The following is a 22,888-nucleotide window of genomic DNA, read 5'->3' on the forward strand; positions in this document are numbered from 1 at the left end:
ATAGAATAATTTGTGGAAAAAACATGAAGTACTGTGATACTCAAAATATCAGTCTAGCCCTTCCTTTCTGGATCCTGCCAGCTTCTCCTCTTCTACAAAATTCTGAAAACCAAGAAAGGATCCTTCCTGTCCCCCAGGGGCAAACATTAGTCCTATGGCCAATGCTGCTGCTGCTGCTGCTGCTGCGGCAGCTGGTGGACTTCCTATGAGCCAGGGCACCTCATATCAGATCTCAAATCTTTACAACCCTGACATATAGGAACCATGTTGCTTCACTTTAGGGTAAGGAAGTCTGGATTACAGAGAGGTTAAATGACTGGCCTAAGGCCACATTGCTAGCACAGCTAGACTCTGAATCAAATTCTGCCTGGCTCCAATGTTCTGCCTTACTTTTCAGAAATGTCTCTGAACTCAGATTTCTCCATGACTCCGGAGTCCTCTCTTCCCCAGAAGTTAATGATCTGTAAGGCAGGTTTCTGAAAATTCCAGCAAAGGTTTAATGTTTAAACCTCCAAAGGTCCCTCCCCACATCTTATGAGATGCAAATAATCACCTTCAGCTTACTCATTAAATCTGTTACTTTGTGAGATTGGAGATGAAGTGCCCTATTTTCCTGGAGGCTTTTAAAGCTACTGGTTTGGGGCTGGGAAAGGTGGCTCAGTGGTAGAGCGCTTGCCTTGCATGCATGAGGCATGATTCCTCAGCACCACATAACCAAAAAGAAAAAAGCCGGAAGCGGTGCTGTGGCTCAAGTGGTAGAGCGCTAGCCTTGAGCTGAAGAGCTGAGGGACAGCCCCCAGGCCCAGAGTTCAGGCCCTACAACCGGACCCCCCCCCAAAAAAAATAATAATAAAGCTACTGGTTTGACACACCAACATGTAAATCCTTAAGAAGCATCTTAGCATAAATTATAACTATCTTGGCACCTACACCTCAGAGGGACTGATTGCTATTTTGTTTTGTTTTGTTGATGTCAGGGATGGGAAATGTGTGTATGTGTGTGTTTGAACTCAGAGCCTTGCGTTCTTGCTTGGCCTTTTAAGCTCAAATCTGGTGCTCTATCACTTGAGCCATACCTCCACTTCCTTGGGGACTAAAATTTAATATGTAGGCCCTGCCCTTAACGATTCTGACCGAAGTTGAATAGGGCTTAGCAGACACACAAACCTGGTATGTTTCCTATTGACCTGGTAGCCTAGGGAGGTGTACCTTGGTCATAGGAAGAGCTGAGTTGAGGAGTGTGTTGGATAAGAAGATTCAGAGGGGGATGGAAGGCATTTCAGGCTGAGATTAGCATCTGCACTGCAAGGAGGAGCCTCATCTACACAGCATGGAGAAGCTGCCTTGTGCAACTGAAACCCATAAAGTTCAGGTGAGAGCAGAGGCGACAACAGGGATGCTGTGGGTCTGGTGGAGAGCCTCAGGGGCCTGTTGGAGGGCTTGGACTCCATCTTTGAGGAGAAAGTCCTGGTGGGTGGCCTTTCCTACAGCCTGGTACATTTCTGGGCTAGAATATTTTATCTAGTTCATTACTATGTTTTAGGCAAAAATCTAGGAGGGAAACAAATATGTGGTAGTGATTGTGTAGTCTCCTCCTCCATTTGAACAACCAAGAAAGCCCATCATTCCCAGAAGCTTCTTTTGAGTTTCCCTGGATGAAGCACAACCCCTCTCTCCCAGCTTCTATACTGGGCCCTGAACCCCCTGAGTAGGATATGAAATTGGGTTTCACATAGGATGAACTTGAGAGTTCACATGAGATGAGACAAGAAGGGAGTGGGAGAGACACCTTTATCAGGTCAGCACAGACCACTGGCACTCATCCAACCCAAACCCCACCTTTCCCTGTAGCTTCTGTCTTGATCATAGGCTCATGGTGAAGCAAGGAGGCAGCTGATCCAACAGTAGCTCCGGAAGTGATTCACAGCCCCAGGGCCTTCCCTCTGCCCTTTGTTTTCCTTGTGGCTGAGTAGTAAGAGATGTTGGGTCCCATCACTGCCAGGGCTTTGTCCCTGGGCTTGCCTTACCCCCCTCCCTGGGACTGAATGCCAGGCCTGAAGGGATCCTTGAGATGCTGGCAACAGGCCAATTTCAAGGTCCTCCCATGTGGGGACTCTTATGCCTTAAGATGCGGGAGGGTCCAGGAATCTGTTTCCTAACAAGCTTGCCAGGTGGTTTGAGGCAGGCAGTTTGGGAACCACAGGTTCCCCAGTTCAGAAACTCCTTCCTGAGATGCCTGGACCTTATGACCACTGACAGCTGCACTGCATGCATTGTATCATACCTACTTGTTTCTGGCTCCTTGACTGGTGATTCTGGTTTATTATCACCATGGTCCAGGACATGAGAAACCCTCCTTCTCTCCATACACATGAGCATCCTCTATCTACTGCATCATAATCTATTCATATGGTGAAACATTCACTGCTAATGTGATGGGGTTAGGAATGGGGTCATAGGATATAACTGGGTCATGAGAAGGGCCCCCCCCCCATGATGGTGGTAGTGGCTTTGTCAGAAGAGATACCACAGAGCTCGCTCTCTCTTCCAGAAGCCCCATCCTAGCTGTGAAGGCAGAGCAGGAAGGTTGCTGCCTTCAAGCCAGGAAGAACTCTGACTACCCTGACTGCCTGGAACACTATGTTGAAGTTCAGCCTCCTGAACTGTGAAAAAGGAATGTCTGCTGGTAAACCCCTCTCAGCCTTTGGTATTTTTTTGTAATGGCCATTTGAGCTGAGAAAAACATTTCCCTGTCCCAACAAGGCCTGTCCTCCCAGAGCTTCAGTACTCAGTTCTCATGTGCCCTTCTCAGGGATGTCAGCCATCATCCCAGCCAGCCTTCAAGAATACTTGTCGCACACAGTTGTCCATGCCAGATGCTACTGTCCCCTATATACCAGAGGCTTCTTGAAAGCAGCACTACACCTGAGCCTCACTGTGTCTCTGGCTGCTAACTTGTGCTAGGTGCACAAAAGGTATTGAGCAAATGTCAGATGGATAAGTGAAAGAAAAAGTCCCCACTGGGAAGGATGGGACTTTACAAAACTACTAACTCCAAAGGTTTTGGTTTAGCTACTCAGGCCATGTGAGAAAGGCAGTCTATGGAAGAGCTGGGGCTAGTACTAGGTATCCCGACTAACCCCAACATATAACCAGATGCACACCAAGATTTCCCACTCCTGCCCCTCTTCCTTTTCCCCCAAAATATTACTGATCATGGATGGTGATAAGAGCCACAAGTTAGCAGCTACTAGCTCTGATCCTGGAAATTCAGAGGTAAAACAGCTGTCAGATACAAGAAAGGGAGCAGAGCAGGGTGGGGGAGCAAAGAGAACACAGAGAGAGGTGCAGTCAGCAACTTGACAACTGGTCACCTTCACTCAACAGCTACTGTTTTCCTTTACACCTAACTATACCTTATACCTCACAACACACCCAGTGTCCACAGGGCTATCCCATCCCACAGGGGCTGGATTCTGCAAAAACCCAAGGAGAACAGAAGTGTAGTTCTTACCTGCTCAGGGCTGGCTTGCTATGGTCGCCAGGCTGCCAGGCAGGGATCCCACTGGAACAGCACAGGACCTACCCTGGGGATTTTAGCTCCATGCCTTTCATGCTGCTCAACCTGATGGACAAGGTCTGCCAGGCAGGCATCTGTTTCTATAGGGGACTTTTCATGTCATAATCCTAATCACAGGGAAATGCCTAGGATTAGGAAAACATTTTAATACTCTCCCTCTTATCCTACCAGCTGCTTAGTGTGAGGCTGCTGGCAATCTGAGGAGAGGGTGTCTGACCTTCAGCTGACTGTCAACAGTCATTGTCAATGTGGCCACATCAGCTTCTTCACCTACAAATAAGATTTTGGAGAATGGTGAAGACTAAAGGCACTTTTGGATCTTGAGAGAAGACAGAAAATGTTTAGTACTATATTGATATGAGAAACTATAAAAAACGGTATCAGTGTGAGTGACATACTAGGAGATCAGTTAAAAATACTATAAATATTTCAAGGTAAGTAAAAAAGATTAATTCTGAACAAAATTCAACACAGTGCCAAGAAGTCTTTCTTAACATGATAAAAAAATATCTTTCTCAAACCCAACAAGTAACATGTTTAAAATGGTACAACTCCAGGACAATCCCATAAAAAATAGGGATGGAATAAGAATGATTTATATCACTTTTACCTGCAACCATCAATGGATTACATTATTAAATTATTGTTTTAGGTATTATTATTAAAAAGGATTTTGCAGATCTTGACCAAAGCACCAAAACCTATAGTTTTCATCAAGCATGGTCAATAAATAAATAAAATAAAGTTTATAAAAACAAACAAATTCCCACCTGCACACATGTAGCCATGTGGGTGTGGAGAAACTCTCAGTCCTACATTATCATGCGTTAAAATCATTGCGTGATCTGTGCAATGTTTCCCTGCTCTTCATTTTGTGACAACCTGATTCCTCAAAAGTAAATGATGCCCTCAAAGTCAAGTAAAAGTGAAGTTATATTTAAGTAATAAAGTGAAAATTTTAGGTTTGTTGGAGGGCAGCTTGTCTTCAGCAGAAGCTGGGTGTGTATGTTTTATATAACACATTAAAAAAATACTTGGAGCCATGTGTTAGTGGATTATGCCTGTATCCCTAGCTACGCAGGAGAAAATGGAGGTTAAGAGCCAGCCTGAGCAGACAAATACAAGAGACTCTTATGTCCAGTCAACCAGTAAAAGCTGAAAATGGAGGTGTGGCTCAAGTGGTAGGGTGTCAGCAATGAGCAAGGACATGGAGCCCTCAGTTCAAGTCCCAGTACAAGCACAAACAAGCATGAAAAAAGGGGAAAAAACACACTATCATGTATACAACCTCTTTCAGCTGGTTTTTTCCCTTACCTCTGACTTCTCTGCTTTCCCCATCTGTCCTCAGGGCTCTGACTCCAGCTCCCAATGTGCAGATTCCTAGAGGGACATTGTGTAATTACAGGATGTTTGAGCCACCATCCCTGTATGCTGAAGGCTCCTACTCTGGCTCCTTCTCAGTGGGGCCTCCAGGCCTTGGGTTACTCAATAGATGCTTACAACTGAATATTTCTATGTGTTTGGGTACATTGATATATTAGGAACATAAATGGTCATCTTCCTCCACTCCATAAACAGTGTCATCCAACACCCAAGCCACACTGAAGACTCCCTTCTTCAGCCTCTATAGACAGTGAGTGATGTTGACCCTTTCAGTTAGGAGCTCCTGCTTCAGCTCAGAGATCAGTTTCAGATCCTCCACAGACTTCAGAATGCCCTGTCCTGATGACCCTAGCCTTTCTGTTTCATGTGTGGTGCTGGGCTGGAACCACTCTCACACATCCTAAGCAAACATTGTCATCAAGTTACATCTCTATCCTCCCAACTCCCACACCACCATTTCCTAAAACTTCAGGCTTGTCATGTCTTCCTAGCTCATAGTCATGGCCACTGAAATGCCTTCTCCACTTAAACTCACAACATTGAAACATTAGTCTGCAGTCCCTAATTCCTACCCTTTCTACACCAAGTTCACCCCATTCTCATCAGCTGCTTGCAGTTCCATACCTGGAGATAGTGTGGGTCTGGTTCCAGGCTACAGCAATAAAGCAAGTGTCAAAGTAAGGTAAGTCACACAATCTTCCTGGCTTCCCAGTACACATAAACATTTTGTATGTGCTCTCCGTAAGCCTATTAAGTCTGCAATAGCTTTATGTCTAAAAGTGTGCAGACCTTCATACTGCACCGCTAAAGAATGCAGCAATCATTAGGAAGCTGTGTTTTGCTGCTTCAATGTGGTCTGCTACTGACTGAGTGGACGTAGCAATTTCTTAAGACAACAGTAAAGTTCGTTGCATCAATTGGATTCCTTTCACAAAAACATTCTCTATAGCATAAGTGCAGTTCTGTAAGTGAAATCAGGGCACTAAAGGTTTATACCTGTAATCCTAGCTACTTAGGAGGGTGAGATCTGAAATACTGTGGTTTGAAATTAGCCTGGGAAGACAAATCTTAATAAATGAATTTATTGGTTCATTCATTCATTCATTCATTCATTGATAAGAAGAAACTCACCTGTTGAAGTTTTAACAGGAAACTACAGCAATGCAACCACAACTTTGGGCTCCACTTTGAATTCTAGTTCTCTTGATATTTCCACTACATCTGCAGTGACTTTTCTTCCTCCTCCTCTTGGTGACACTGGGGTTTAAACTGAGGACTTTGTGCTTGCTAGACAAGTTCTCTGCAGACTCCAATCCATGGAGTGACTTCTACTAAGTCTTGAACCCTTTAGAGTCATCCACAAAGGGGGTGGGGAAATAAATTGCTTCCTAAATCTTGCCTAGGTTGTTACTTGGACCTACTCCCATGAATGTTCTTCATGGTATTGAGATGAAGGATCCTTTCAAGAGGTTTTCAATTTCCTCTGCCCGGGTAAATCAGAGGAATCACTATCTTTGGCAGCTGTAGCCATATGAAATGTGTTCTTAGGCAACAAGGCTTGAAAGATAAGTTAGTTCCTAATTCATAATTCATGGGATGTTGAATAGAAGCAACATTCATTTTGCACACTTCCATGAGAGCTCTTGGGCATCCAGTTGCATCAACAAGAGACCATCTTTGGAAATCTTTTGAGGTGTAGTCTCAACAGTGGGCTTGAAATAGTAAAGCATACTATAGATAGATGTGGTACTATCCAGGCTTTGGTGATCCACAGACAGAACATCGGCAGATTAGGCTGAGGGTCTTTCTTAAGGGCTGTGGGATTGTCAGGCTGCTCAATGAGCCTTGATTTCAACTTAAATTATCAGATTGCATTTACCCTTAATAAAAGAGTCTCTGTCCTCTGAAGGTCTAAGCCAAACATTGATCCCTCTTCTCTAGCTATGAAAGCAGCCACATCTGATCTTCTTTCCCAGATGAATACACACACACACACACACACACACACACACACACACACACGCACGCACGCACGCACGCACGCACGCACGCACGCGTGCGCATAGGCGCACTTTGGGTGTGTGCAATTATACCACATCTTCTTTACCCATTCGTTAGTTGATGAGCAGCTAGGCTGATTTTGTAACTTTGCTGTCATGGATAATGCTGCTATAAACATGGCTGCTCAGGTATTTCTATTGTATGCCGACTCTGCTTAGATCAGGTGTATCCCCAAGAGTGGTATAGCTAGACTTCCATTTACTCTTTTAAGGAACTGTTTTACTGATTTCAACAGTAGCTAGTTTACATTTTTACCAACTGTGTAGTGGGTTCCTTTCCCCCTGCATCCTCCTCCTCATTTGCTAATTTTTGTTTCCTCCATGATAGCCAATTCTGACTGGGGTGAGCTGGAATCTCAGCATTAATTTTTTTTTCATTTCCCTGATGATAAAAAGGCTCAACATTTTAAAATGTATTTATTGGCTTTTTATACATTTTTTGAGAAGTGTCTGTTCAGTTCATTTGCCCATTTATTAATTGGATTGTTTGTTCTTCAGATGTTGAGTTTTTGAATTCTTCATATATTCTGGTATTAATCCTTGAGTATAATTTAACTCTGTAGTCTGAATTTGTCTGGATGATCTGTCCACTGATGAAATGGGGATGTAAAAGTCCCTGACTACTATGGTATTGGAGCATCTCTCTCTTTCTGTTGGCCAATTAAATCTGCCTTTAATATCTGTGTGCTCTAATATTGGGTACATATTTAAAACTATTTTCTTTTTTTTTTTTTGTCAGTCATGGAGCCTGAACTCCGGGCCTAGGCACTGTTCCTCAGCTCTTCAGCTCAAGGCTAGTGCTCTACCACTTTAGCCACAGCACCATTTCCAGCTTTTTTCTGCTTATGTGTTGCTGAGGAATCGAACCCAGGGCCTCATACATTCGAGGCAAGCACTCTGCCACTGAGCTAACTTCCCAGACCTCTTCTCTACTCTTATTGCTTTTGTTTGAAGTATACTGTAAACAGGGCTATTCTTGCTTTCTTTTGTACTCTATATGCAAGAATAACTTATCTTGTATCTTAAGCCAATGTGTGTTCTTAGAGTTGAAGTCAGTTTCTTGTAAGCAACACATAGGTCTTTTTCTTTTCTTTTCTTTAAAAATATTCAGTTAGGGGCTGGGAAGGTGGCTCAGTGGTAGAGTGCTTGCCTTGCATGCATGAGGCCCTGGGTTCGATTCCTCAGCACCACATAACCAAAAAGAAAAAAAGCCGGAAGTGGCACTGTGGCTCAAGTGGTAGAGCGCTAGCGTTGAGCTGAAGAGCTGAGGGACAGCGCCCAGGCTCAGAATTCAGGCCCCACGACCGGACCCAAAAAACAAAATAAAAATATTCAGTTACCTGGTGTCTATTGTAGAATTTACCCTGTTGATATTCAAGGTAATGCTAAGGTCTACTACAGCCATTAAGTCATTTGTTTTCTAGTTTTATATCTCTTCTTTTTTTCCCCCTTCTCCTACAGACCTTTCTTTTGTGGTTAAGCTATTTACTTTTTTGATTCCTTATTTACTCTTTTTAATTTGTGTGTTATAGATTTTTGCTTGGTGATGATCATGGCAATTACAAAAACATATTACAGAAACCACTTTGAAATAATAGCAATTTAATATGATCATAAAAATAGGAATAAAAACAGAAAATAAGAGAAGGTATATTAACAAGAAACCTCTTCACTTACCTTCCATTCCTCCTCAGTTTGAATTTTTGATGTCCCATTTTACATCTTTCCATAATGGCTGTCAATATATTAATAGACTTAATTTTCAAATCATACTATTCTTAATTCATACCTGGAATATTGTAATATTCTTAAGTTTTGTTTTTGTCAGTCATGGGACTTAAACTCAGGGCCTCTGAGCTTGTCTGCTTAAGGCTAGTTAGTGCTCTACCACTACAATAGCTCCACTTCTGGTTTTCTAGTGCTTAATTGGAGAAGAGTCTCACAGACTTTCCTGCTGGGGCTAGCTTTGAACTCATTCTCCGATCTCACCTCCTGAGTAGTAGGATTATAGGCATGAGCCATCAGTGCCCAGCTGAAGTTTGTATAATTATTCTTACCAGTTAACTTTATACTTTCCTGTGTGTTTTTCTTAACATCTTTTAGTCTGTAGAAAACCTTTTGCATTTTTTTTTTCTCTGTCAGTTGTGGGGCTTAAACTCAGAGCCTGGGCGCCGTCCCTGAGCTCTTTTGCTCAAGGCTAGTTCTCTCCCACTTTGAGCTACAGCTCAACTTCCGGTTTTTGAGTGGTTAATTGGAGAAATGAGTCTCACAGACTTTCCTGCCTGGGCTGGCTTTGAACAGCAATCCTCAGATCTCAGCCTCCTTAGAAGCTAGGATTACATGTGTGAGCCACTGGTGCCCAACTATTCATTTTCTTAATCTGGCTTCCTGCCTGTTTTCCCTTAATTTCTAAAGTGACTGCTTGTTTTCTCCAGGCCTGCAATCAGTTTCATTCATTATTTCAGTACTGAGTTAAGTGTCCAGGTCCATATTTATAGGAAGTCAGCTGCTGGTGTGTTGCCACTGTGTAAGTACTAGAGGGCAATTCAAACCCAGACTGATCCCAAATCTGTTGGTATATTGTTTGGTATATTGTTAGGAGAGTATGTAGCAAGATTAGTCTTCCATCCCAAGCCTCTTCCTGTGGAAGGGGGAGGCCCAAATGCCTCTTCTAGTTATTAGCTTGTGGTATTCTGCCCAACTCTGGGCAGTCACTATGGATAGAACAGAGGCAGTTCTATGTGGCACCTGTTGACAATGATGCCATCTGTTGCCAACTTTGCCCACAGTCTGCCCCAAACAGCAAAATATGAAGGAAGTCTACAACTGAGATGGACTTGTGATCCAAGTCCTCTGCAATCATCCAGTGTGATGGTCTCTGCAATATTAAACATCAGGACTGGGGCTACCTATCTTCCTCTGGCACTGGGGCAGTTCCTGAGGCTCTGTATGCAGGTAGGCCTGGGGGGAGGGTTGTAGGATTTGATTTCAGTAGCCCAGCACTTTAGTTCCTCAGGTGGATTTGTGCCTATGACCCTGTTCTGTCCACAACAAACAGGGTCTTATGAAATACTATACTGTCCAAAGTTGGGGTAGGGTGATGGTAGTCCTTTTGTTTTAGCTGGGGCATGTTTGAATCACACAGCTATAGGGACTAACAGTTTCAGTAGTCCATAATGCAGTTGACAATAATGTAGGCCAACACAGGTCCATTCCATTGTGATGCATGTCTATCAGGTGCTGGGGCAGTTTTGGAGTTCCATCTGTGAGCACTCACCAGTGATAGTGTTTGAGGTTTGGGGTGGCAAGATACCCCACAACCAAGGATGAAACTGAGCTGGGCTAAGCTGAGCCATCCCTGTACAGTCTGTACAGTCTTGTGAGAAGGGTGGTGTGTCTGGGATCTACTCCAGAGTGGGCAACTATGTAGGCAAAACTTGAGTCTGCTCCTCTGGCACACAGACCCCCACCACATGTTGCAGCAGTTAAGAGGATCTTTCTGAGTGGTGGCTGGTGTATGTATCCTTCTGTTTCTACCAAGGATGGAATCTCATAGCAGTGGGCCTGGCATTGAGTTCTGAGACAAAGCGCTGTATTAGCTTTGTGCTTTGTTCCTCAGCAAGTAGTCTTGCTCCCTACTCTGCCTCCTGACATTATGAGGGGTGAAGGCCCTCTGACCAGTGGTAGTTTCAGTGGCTTTGTTCAATGGGCAATGATGCAATGTAAAGGCTTATAGGGCTCTGCCTAGCACTGGATTTCACTGTGGCAGGCCTGCCATTGAATTACAGGCCCTAAATCCCAGACATAATAGGAATTAAGAAGAGGCTCCCTCCCCCAACTTCATGTTGGGTTGCTTAGAGTTGGGAATTTATGCTGGTATAAGCATCTTTCCTCCTTCCCTCCCCTTCTCCCTCTCTCCCTTGAATAGGTAGTTTAGTAATACTAAAAGCAGGTATAATGGTCTTTTATCTGATTTTCTTAACTTTGATACAGGTAGTTTAATGTGTCAACAGCTGTTCAACCTGGTTTGCCATAGGAAGGTGGTGACTGGAGGATCCATCTTGCTCTGCTCTCCACTTCTGATTGTTGGAAGGATGACTAAGATTCCAGGGGAGTGGATAATGAAAAAAGGTTTGGGGGCATGGTGGTGAATACCTGTAATCCTACTACTTAGAATGACGAGGTAGGAAAATAATGAGTCCAAGGCCAGTCTATGGTAAGTAGCAAGGCAACAATCACCTTATGAAACCTAAAAAACCCAGATGCGTGGATCCAAAAAACAATGTACCTATAAACAATGGTACCTATAAACAATGGAATTTTACATTAGAAAGAATATTATATCATTTGCAGGGTAATAGATGGACATAGAACAAATCGTTAAAAGAGTAGGCCAAGTTCAGAGAGAGAGAGAAACGGCATGTATTTTCTCTCAGATGTGGAAGCTAGATCTAGAATACACTGGGACATGAGAAATTATAAGGGACTCTAGACATTTATACATAGTGAGACCAAAGGAGGATACTCTTAGGAGAGAAGTGCAAAGGCATAATGCCTATGTGCCTCTGATCATATAATATTTATTGAAATGAACTCCAGGAAATTAGAACAAGAGGTTTTTTCTTTGTTGCTATTTTTGCTTTTCTTTTTTTCATTTATGTCTTTGGGAGGAAAAAGGGGGGGGCCACAGAAATGGAGGGACAAAGGTTGAACAAATGCAACAGTGGTACTCACCTAAGACATTAGACTGAAAATGAACTATATGACTTTTAGATGGGGATAAGAGGGGAAAACTGGGAGGAAGTGAGGGAAGGGATGACATTGTCCAAAAGCAAATGTACTCTTTACCTGAATTATGTAATTGTAACTCCTCTGTACATCACCCTTATAACAAAAGTAAATAAATAAAAAAGGAACCTAAAAACAAAAACAAAAAAAGCTCAAAACGAAAATGGAGAAATCAGAATGCACTCCAATATCTGATTTGGAAGGGGTGGTTGTATCTAAAAAGAAAAATCAGCTTACCTTGGAGTGCTGACACCTGGAGGAGTCTGGCTTTTATTTGCCAGGGTTTCAGAAAATTTGCCAGTACTTTAGAAAAACTTACTTTCTTGTTGCCCTGAAATTAATGATAATGAAAACAACTTCAACCAAAAATTTAAAGTCATTTACACACAGTAAATTAAGAAAAGAAAGACTAGGAACTTCACAATATCCTTATGGGAAAAGGTGGAAAACTAGAAGTAGTAGATCAGAAAGTATAAAATTGGCCATTGTTCTCATAACCTTTGAAAAAATTCTACAACTGTTACTCATAAAATGATTAAAAGTCATGCACCAGTGGCTCATGCCTGAAATCTTAGTACTCAGAGGAAGCTGAGATCTGAGAGTTAGAGTTTGAAGCTAGGCCAGGCAGGAAAATTAACTTTTTCTCCAATTAAACACCAAAAAAGGTGAAGTGGGGCTGTGGCTCAAGTGGTAGAGCACTAGCCTTGAGCACAAGATATCAGGGACAGCACCCAGACTCCTCAGTTCAAGCTTCAGGACTGTTACGTGCATGCATACTCGTAGACACCCTCCACCCCCACCCCCCCACAAATATACCCATATGATTACCAAAAGGCCAAGGATTCTGGATATATCTAAGGTAAGAAGGGCATGGGCTTCAAAGATCATCTAGGACTGTGACTGTAGCTTGAGGGTCTTTGTTTTTTAAATAAACTCAGATGGCTCACTGACTCACTTGTAATTGCAATACTATATTCTTGGAAAGTATAAAAGACAACAGGCAGCTGGTGCTTGTGGCTCATGCCTGTAATCCCAGATACTCAGGATGTTGAAGTCTGGAGGATAATGGTTCAAAATCAGAAGAGTACATTAGACTTCATCCCCAAAATAACCAAGAAGTATGGCTGGAAGATTAGCTCAGATAATACAATGCTACAGGGATGAGGTCCCTCTAGAAAGACAAAAAAATCAAAACCAAACAACAACAACAAAAAATACAGGACTGCAAATGTTATGTGTTAACAAATTATAGAGTGAGATGTTGGGCATCTACTGATTCATATATATATATATTCAGTTTATCATGCCTTTGGCTTGGAAACCCCTTGTTACTACATGCTTGTTTTGCTTACATAGAACATAGATCATGGCATTAAAATACAATAAAAAGGCTTTAATGCTTTAGCCAATAAATTACTTTTCTCTTTTCATTTTTACATTTCTCTTTTCATTTCTATTCAGTCTTAAGGGCAGTAAATTTTGTCAGTTTTCTTAGAATTCTACGCTATGCTTCCACACAGGGCACAGACATATAGTGATGACCAGTGTCTTGTTCTCCAACATGTAATGAGACATATCATTTCATTTAATATCTGAGATTCTTTGTGTGAGACAAATAAAGGACTTGCTGCATCTATCTCACTACTTTAAATTCACACCTCATGTGTTACCTACAGAAAGAAGGTTGCTTAAAATTATTTTTTTAATTTAGTAAAATAACTTAAAAAATTTGCTCCTGAATGGAAAGACTTGGAAAAAATTAAATTAAGTGAAAGTAGGCCCAAAGAAACATAGGTCCTTATTTGCAATAACTAGTATATATCTGGGACAAGCAGAAAAGGTCAAAAAGCTATGTACATACGATGATGTTAAGCGAAATGAACCCCAAGATAGGGACACAAGTGGTTTTTTCTTGCTTGCTATTGTTCCTAATGTATTTATAATGTACCATGTGATTTTTTTTTTGTTTCTTTGTATGTTCCTCCCCCACGGTATAACCCTGTTTCCACTGTATTTGATGTCAGTGCCCTGCATCTTGTATATACATTTCTCTAGCTTGGGGAGGGGAAGGGAAAAAACAAAATATCTAAATAGGGATACAGGTTGACCCATGATAACAATGAGATGTACAAGACACTATGTTGAAAAACAAACTTTAAAATTTAGGCAGGGAAGGGGGGAGGAGTGTAGCTGTGGAAGTGGGAGGGAAGGGAAGGTAGGGGAAAAACAAAGGAAGAGGTGACAATGCTTGATAGGAAATGTACTCATTACCTTGCGCATGTAACTGTAACCCCTCTGTACAGTATTTTTACAATAAAAATGTCTTTAAAAATATAAATTAAAAAATTGCTCCTGTACTCTATTTGTGCTAAACCCATATACAAGTTAGTTCTAAAGGGAATCAAGTTCAGAAACCCAAGAAATCCAAAGAAGAAAAACACACAGTAACACAAACCATTCACCAGCGACAAAGGAATCAGCAAACTGTTGGAAAACAGAGAGCTTGTAATAATGAAAAAAGGACAGTTTTGTAATCAATCACTTGTTTTCTTTGAAAAACACATAACCACATTAACTTTTTGCTTTATACATCCATCTAGAAACTATAAAACAGTACCACATTGTGCATTTAGCCTACTTATCAAGAAGGGAACTCCACATGTCGTAAGAATTCTACCCATATTAAAAAGGAAGGAGACAGCAAATAGCATAGTCACAGGTACAACATAAGTCCAAGCAAAATGATCAATTCTTTGACGTCACCTTTTCCATTTATCAGAGTGGAGAGTAAGAAAGCCAGGGGAAAAAAGAGGGAAAGAATCACCCACAGAGGACTAAACACAATCCATAGTTACTTTCCACAACTATTGTGCAGGGTTTCATAGAATAGTATTATTTGACCAACACACTGTGAATGGGGGTATGGGTGTGAAGGAAACTTGAGTAGAAGGAGAGAATGGTTTCACCCTATTCCCTTCTAAATACTCGTCAATGATACAAGCTTCTGTGCTAATCCAAAAAATGGCAAGAAATTAATATTCACAATGTGATCAAGCTTAAAGAGATTTGTTCTTTTTGCAGTTGAAATGTGTTTCACAACAGTACCTTACAGTTCAAAAGAATTACAATTTTAGGAGCAATTACTCCTTAACAGATTTCCCCACAATCCTTTTCCCTACTCTTAACATGGTGGCTCTGCTATGGACAATCTGTAAATTACTGAGTGGGAATTCAGAGATAAATATTAAGGGACAGAGAGATGGAATTCTTGCTCTTTCTGTAAGTCCACATCTTTCTAATAGTACTGAGGGCTGTAATCGTGATTTCTGGTGGTAGACAGGAAAGGAATTAAGTATTCAGCCAAGTAACTGGGTTGAAGGTGGGTAAGATGACACTGCAATTAGCACACATACTGAATTCAAGGCAAACAATAGGTTATTTTTGATTGTCCTTCTTAAGTGGATGGCACCATACAGAAAACTGAAGAAGGTAGCACTGATTTGATAAAAATAAGCCAAAGTGGGCTGGGAAGGTGGCTCAGTAGTAGCGCACTTGCCTTGCATGCCTGAGGCCCTGGGTTTGATTCCTCAGCACCACATAAGCAAAAAAGAAAAAAGCCAGAAGTGGCACTATGGCTCAAGTGGTAGAGCGCTAGCCTTGAGCTGAAGAGCTGAGGGACAGTGCCCAGGCCCAGAGTTCAGGCCCCACGACTGGACCCCCCCCCCCCAAAAAAAAATAAGCCAAAGGTTGCTACAAGGAAACATACTTCAGCTGAAAATTAGTACAGTGATTCTCCTTGCTTCAGGGAAAACTCTCACTTCCTCTTACACCTTTATGAAGAAAATATATTCTAGATTATTTCAGAGCAACAACTCGGTATCAAGAGTCTGACACTTCATCATGAGTAATGCCAATGAGTGGGCCTTTCTCCATTGCCAGACAAGCTTATATATACTACCTTTAGCTCTCCCAGAACTGAGATTCTTCAATTTTCTAAAATTTAATGAGTCCAATTAATGTTGGTTAGACTGTTGATACATAATAATTAAGAACACAAAACTTCTTATGCTAGTAATATAATCAACTCTAACCCACATAGCATGTGCTCTCAAACTGCATAGACTTAAAAAATTACAATGCAGAAAGTTGGGACATTTTATTTAGTATCAAGGCTGATATTGGAAAGGTATGTATATTACATACCTTCTATGTACATACATATGTACATAAGCAATATAGAAAGGTATGTATGTTATAGTAATTTAGAAAACTACTGTCCATTTTTTAGCAAATGACAGGCAAAAAGAAGAGAAAGAAGAGGAGGGGGAAGAGGAGGAGGAAGAGGTGGAAGAAGAGGAGGAGGGGAGGAGGAAGAAGAAAGGGAAAGAAGGAAGGGAGAGAAGGAGGGAGAGAGGGAGGGAGGGAGGAAAAGAAAAAAATGAATCAAGTAGATGTGATTCATTTTCCTTTAACTAACTTTTCCAAATGTTCTACCAGAAATTCTATTTTGACCTGAATAATATTGGTCTCTGTAATGACACTGGTTTGTTACATTTGAGAAAAGTATGGTGATTTTTGTGGCTAAGAAAACTAAAAATTCAACATTTTTTTAAATCTAAGAAGCCATCTTAATTAAAAAAAAAAAACCTAAGTGTTATGTAGTAAGTACAGACTTTTTTGAGCTAGGTAAATTTTATGCAAACTATTAAAAGAATAACTTGATATATGATTAGAAAATAAAAGTGTAATCACTTCAGAGAATCCTAAGCTTCTGAATAAAATGTCACGGATATATATATATATATATCTTCTTTTTCTTAGAATGTAAGGTAAAATAGTGAGGGAACAGTAAGAACATCTACCACGGCAGCTCTTTCTCCACAACATAATCAGGGAGAGAGGTCTGGAGAGGCATCACCAACATGTCACTGAGCTCACACACTTTTCAAATGGCCCTGCATCTACTGCCAAGGTCCAACGTCTTCCACTCTTCTCTGTTATATCCAAAATTATTTTTTTACTCTTCAACCATATGTCTGCTAATTTGCTGTGTGTTCTTACCTTAGTTCACCTGTTCAGAAACGAATGAGAAGCTTTTTCTGGTCAATGTACTTGATCTAATGATGGTAGAAAGCTAGCATATGTGAACAAATCCAGTAAGAGCTCAGTTAAAATAGCAGAAAAGCATTTTGAGTCATGGATCCTGGCCACAATTTTCCTTCTTTAACAGTTAGTATAGGTTACTATTGACTGCTAGTTTCTGAGTCTGAAGTGAAGCCGTTTGCCTAAGGAGTCTAATGACAGGCAGCCTTAAGTGAGAGTGCTTAAAATAGTGCCTACCAAATGAAACATCGTTGTTTTCTAATTTCTCTGCATACACAAGTGCTTTCATACTTACATAAAGCTAAAAAGTGAATTTTATTCTTTTGTTTAGAGTTTTTCTCCTCATTCCTCTGGGGGATATTTTAACTGGTATTAAAAATGGAGTGGTTCTCAAATAAAAACACTAGAATTTCTATATCAGATCATATTTTACACCTTTGATTAAACTAAGAATGAAGCTATCAGGAGTTTTAGTATATACGAGTCTCCAATAAAATTTTAGGCAGGATATTACATTCACAAGTACTAGAGCACAGAAAAGGTGGAAAAGGTGCATTACTTTTTTTTATGAGGGAAAGAATGTAAACATGTATTACTTTGTCTTCCAAATACTTTTGGTGAGGGATGTCCTTTTTCTCATTACAGTTCTAAGAGGAAAGAAATGGATGTTTAAGTAGGTATTTGAGACTTTGTCTCAAATACAGCCTATACACCAACAGGACAAACATACCAGAAAAAGAAAAAAAATGTATTTTTTATCAGTGTATTACCTATGAAAAAAGAAGACTGATGGGGCCTAGAGGAGAAAGAACTATCCATTTGATACACTGAAGTAAAAACCAGGAGTTGAAATACCAGCATTTAATGTAAGATTTTCTCTGTGCCATCATCTAGATTCACTAACAGAGAATGGAGCTGACAATTCAAGTGGCTCTAGATACAGAGTACCAGCAATTTTGTCTAAGAAATGACTGACCACTGGTCTCCTACATATACTAATAATTACTGCTATTGCTTGATAGACTAGTAATAGTTCCCTCAAAGTTTTAAAGTATAAAAAAAACAGGTTAGGGAAAAATTCTAAAGTAGAAATAATATAGCCTTTTATCTACTAAAGGTCTCAGTATATTGTCACCACTGATTATTAGGCAGGATTTATTTAAAATTAAGAAAAAGTAAACATTTCCCTTCTGTCTTAAGAAAGGGATTGCTTGGCAAAACAAATGATAGCCATAGAAGCCACAAAGTTGTATGATTTTTCAGGAAAAAGAAAATTTCAGTTCATACAGGGAACAAATTTTGGAAGCTTAACAGAATAAAAATGTAAGAAACCCCTTTTAAAAAATTTGCCAGTTAACTGATAGAAATTTATCAATAGCAGGGAGTGAAGTTTTATGATACAGAGAAGAAGGTCTGATAACAAAAACCTAAGTTGAAGAGTAGTAAGCATGATGTTAACAAAGAGGAACTGTTAACAGCTGCCTTTCTACTTGGTTGTTTCTTGGTCTAAAAATAAATGTAAATGTCATAAAATTTTACTTTCATGAATCTACTGATGTTTGACTTTGGAACTTCATCTGGGTCTTGAGTGGGCATTAAAAGACTACTTTTTCCTAATAGTTTTATATTAATTTTGGTAGATTTTATATATATATATATATATATATATATATATATATGTGTATATTTTTTCAGTGCTTGAGGCTGTACCTAGGGCCTTAATTTTCTTGGCAAGTATTTCCACTACTGAACTACACCCCAACCATGAAATGCTAAATTTAATGGACATCTTAGGAGGAAAAGGAATGAGAAAAGCAAGTGAGAATTGGTATTGTATACAGACCATATTAGTCTGATATATGAATATATATATATATTTTTATGTATGACCAGGTTTAGATTGCAACATTTTAGCTCAGGTTTCTACCATGGCAGGGCAGAAAAACTCAGTGGTTATTTCTTAAAACTGCTGGCAGAAACTGCTAACAAGGTCTTTTGTAGCAATATGTAGCAATATAATATGGAGGACACACTTGTTATACACAACAGTATATGGTTCCCCACAATGGACTTTTAAAAATTGATCAAATTCTGGCTTAAGTGGGTAAGAGCAGAGGAAAAAATACCTAGTATTGGTGTGAAGAACCTCCAAAATAGCTGTCTTTCAACTCAGTTAGTATTGTATTACAATTCCCCTACATGCTGGAGCATAGTAAGGCATAATTTTAGTTGTTATGGCTGGGATGTGGGCAAACATAGTCCACATCTACTTCTAAAAAACTAAGTACCAGAACCTCTTACATGAATTTCAACTAGTAGGAGTATAGAAGCGTGTGGGATGCTTTATTATGAGAGATGCTCAGGACTCTAAAGCAGCAGCAACTTAAAATTTAGTAATAAAACTTTGGCTTAAAATTAGAAAGAGAAAAAGTCAAACTGGTGCAAGTTGTATCCTGAAAGAGGTATGTGGGACTCATAAATGCCATCCAACATTAGTTTCCCCCACCTTCTTTCACTGTTATCACTATCATTGCACAGGAGTTATATCATTCTTTTATGGTTAAGTTCATAAATAATGAGAAAACCATATGTAACAAATACATCATATTGCCCACCCCCCCAACAACCCTCCCCCAAATAAGAAAAGTTAAATCAAATTAAAAAGTAGCTTCATGAATGAAGGTACTGCTCTAAGTTGCACTTTTCCTGCAAGTGCAGCCAGTGCCTTTGTGCTGGGTATGAAGGAAAGGAAAGGAAAAAATTCTCCACATAAACTGACAAAAATTTAAAAACCAATGTCCGGTTTCAACCAGTCAAAACCGGCAAAGCAGAAGCTGAGAGACATCTCCATACTATCCCATCAGAGGGTCCTTTCAATGCCTGTTCTGTTCTTCATCTTGATAGATATCTGTGTCCTTGTGATTGTAAACAATCCATAAGATACTATGTTTTTGTTTCTTAAAACATCCTCTAATTGGCAAAATGAAGTATTTGTTTTAAAAATAGAAAATTAAGATTAAACCAGAAGAAAAGAAAAGAAACACAGTGAGCTTGTTTGGAGTCCATAGGATCCGATCTGGAAGAGCTCGGAAAATGTGTTATGTTTTTTTCTCCTGTTTTCAGCTGGAAAAAAGGTACTAGAGGTTGCGTTGGTCGAGGAAAGAATCGTAGAGTAGGAAAACCAGGATGTTAATCTAGACTTCAGAGAATTCAAGTGTTAGCTTCATCATCCGTGTCTTCTATCAATACTTTAGTGTCACGAGTCTTGGATCTAGTGGTAATAAGAGGAAAAAAAAGCACTTAGTTCATTACTAATATATAAACATACTCATAGAATTAGGTGCATTTCCAAACTTACCACCACTAAACATCCTAAACAGGCATTATTTACTGCACTTAGTGGCTCATGCTTATAATCCTAGCTACTCAGGAGGCTGAGATCTTTTTTTTTAAGGTAAAATTAAAATTAAAATGACATCAACAGAAGCAATTATCAAAATGCTTTAATATGAATGGGTTTTATCTACATGTAAATTACTCTAATTGTCACACTATTTCTGGGGTTCATACTCAATTTCAAGGTATCACTAGAAAAACTCTATGGGGAAGGTAACAAACACAAGTCAAGTTCAATCAAGTACCACGACTGACCAAAAAAAAAAAAATCTAAATTTGAGTACTAATTTTGACTGACCAAACCTTACTTTTTTTTTTTTTTTTTTTTGGGTTGCTCCCTTTTTTTTTGGTCAGTTGCAGGGCTTGAACTCTGGGCTTGGGAATTATCTCTGAGCTCTTCAGCTCAAGGCGAGTGCTCTACCGCTTGAGCAAGAGCACCACTTCCGGTTTTCTAGTGGTTTATTGGAGATAAGAGTCTCAAGGACTTTCCTGCCTGGGTTGGCTTAGAACAGTGATCCTCAGATCTCAGCCTCCTGAGTAGCAAGGATTACAGGCATGAGCCACTGGTGGCCGGCCAAACATCACTTTTGGAATGCCCATTTCCATATCTGTAAAGTAGGAATACCTATTTCATTTACTAATCCTTTCACCTCATGGAGAGTGTGCTTATCCATCAAGTGAGGAAATGGGTACAAAAAGCATCAATAAGGCATTAAACAAATATAAGGAATTATGATGAGGATAAGCAAAATACTACCTGAAGAAGCCTGAAAAACTAGGAGAGTTAGCAAATAGAATAATAAGCATATAATAAAATTATTAAATAAATCATGTTGGAGGAAATTTAAGCCAACAACATCTACCACTATATCCAACAATAAAATTCAGCAGGTGTTTCATATAGTTACAGACTCCATTATCACTATTAATTGGCCATTAGCACAAAATGGTCATATGTTGAAAGATGCCTAAAAGACATTCCTGAACTGGATAAAAAAATGAGATTAGGTAATGTTTACATATCCTGCAAGTTATGAACCTCATAAGATATAAGCAGTATTTCATGAGATAGGAATCATTATTCCTACTTGGCAGAGGGGGAAGTTGACATTCACAAAGTTAAAGATGTATGCTAAAGGTCACACAAATTATAAAGTTAGAGCTCAGAGTCAGATCTTGTCACATTAGATTCCTTTACTACCTTTGTTGCACCGAGCTTGCTCTACTCTAAATATCTTCCTTTGGCTGTAGTCTAGTTATCCAGTGTTTTTACTAAACACCTGAAATTGAACATAATTGCTTAAAAGCCTGCTAGTTTCTGAAATAGTGTGATTAGACTTCCCTCTGCTGGAAAATCATGAAGATTGCACTTTGAAAATCAGGAGCTAACAGATCACACATCATGTAAGACATTTTCTTTTAGCCTCTAGTGGTACTTATCTTGCGAAGTATACCCACCCACTCAGTGTTCTTCTACCCCAGCCTCTTTAAACATTACTTCCTTGGTATAAAACCCCTTTGATTTTCTTCCTATCAATTTTCTTTACCACTCTGCCTTTTATTTATGTGTTTATCTCTTGCAAGTTTCTTGCTCTCTGCTTTTATTTTTCTCTCCTTTCTTTTCAGAGAATGTCTAAATTCCTATCTAAACCTTTGGAATTTTTTTTAGTTGGTCATGGGGATTGAACTATGGGCCTAGGTGCTATCCTTGAGCTCTTTAGTTCAAGGTAAGCACTCTACCACTTGGCCAAAGCACCACTTGCCATTTTCTGGTGGTTTATTGGAGATAAGATTTTAACAGACTTTCCTGACCTGGCTGACTTTGAACTGCAATCCTCAATTCTCAGCCTCCTGAGTAGTTATGATTACAGGTATGAGCCACTGGTGCCTGGCTAGAAATTTTTATCCTATTAAGAAAGAGGAGCAGTGGTGGCTCATGCCTGTAATCCTAGCTACTCAGGAGGCTGAGATTTTTTTTTAAAGTAAATTGGTATTTTATTAAAATGACATCGACAGAAGCAATTATTAATATCAATGAGTTTTAGCTATCATGTAAATTACTCTAATTGTCACAGGCCTAATTCTCTTAGAATGTGTCTCCTGATGGTTTCCTGTGCATCTTTCTCAACTATACGTTACTGAGAAGTTCCTACAGAACTGAGGCTGTAGGGGCTGGGAAGGTGGCTCAGTGGTAGAGTGCTTGCCTTGCATGCCTGAGGCTCTGGGTTCAATTCCTCAGCACCACATAAGCAGAAAAAGCTGGAAGTGGTGCTGTGGCTCAAGTGGTAGAGTGCTAGCCTTGAACTGAAGAGCTCAGGGACAGCGCCCAGGCCCAGAGTTTAGGCCCCACAACTGACAAAAAGAGAAGAAAAGAAAAGAACTGAGGCTGTAGCTCAGTGATAAGAGTGCTTGCCTCACATGTGGAGGTACTGAGCTTGACCCCCAGCATTGCAACCCCCCCCTCGCCCTCTCCAATTCCTTTTATAAACTTTCTAAATGTAAGTTTTTTACTTCCACATTCAGCTTTGGGGACACTAAAGGGCTTGTATATTATGCCACTTCACCCCCCTACCCTCCA

At 40.1% G+C, this 22,888-nt stretch overlaps 1 protein-coding gene across 2 annotated transcripts in view; it reads right to left on the bottom strand.

Annotated features, from left to right (window-relative positions):
* Positions 1 to 14,296: 14,296 nt before the first annotated feature.
* Xpr1 (xenotropic and polytropic retrovirus receptor 1) overlaps positions 14,297 to 22,888 on the bottom strand; it is a 128,892-nt gene continuing 120,300 nt past the window's right edge. For both annotated transcript variants that reach the window (XM_070034329.1, XM_070034330.1), the window contains one exon: positions 14,297 to 20,185. In XM_070034329.1, coding sequence (XP_069890430.1) covers positions 20,125 to 20,185 — 61 coding nt within the window. In that variant the 3' untranslated portion in view covers positions 14,297 to 20,124. The remainder of the gene's footprint in view (positions 20,186 to 22,888) is intronic.

This window comes from Dipodomys merriami, unplaced genomic scaffold, assembly GCF_024711535.1.
Source record: "Dipodomys merriami isolate MVZ:Mamm:240054 unplaced genomic scaffold, mDipMer1.0.p SCAF_24, whole genome shotgun sequence".
NCBI lineage: Eukaryota > Metazoa > Chordata > Mammalia > Rodentia > Heteromyidae > Dipodomys > Dipodomys merriami.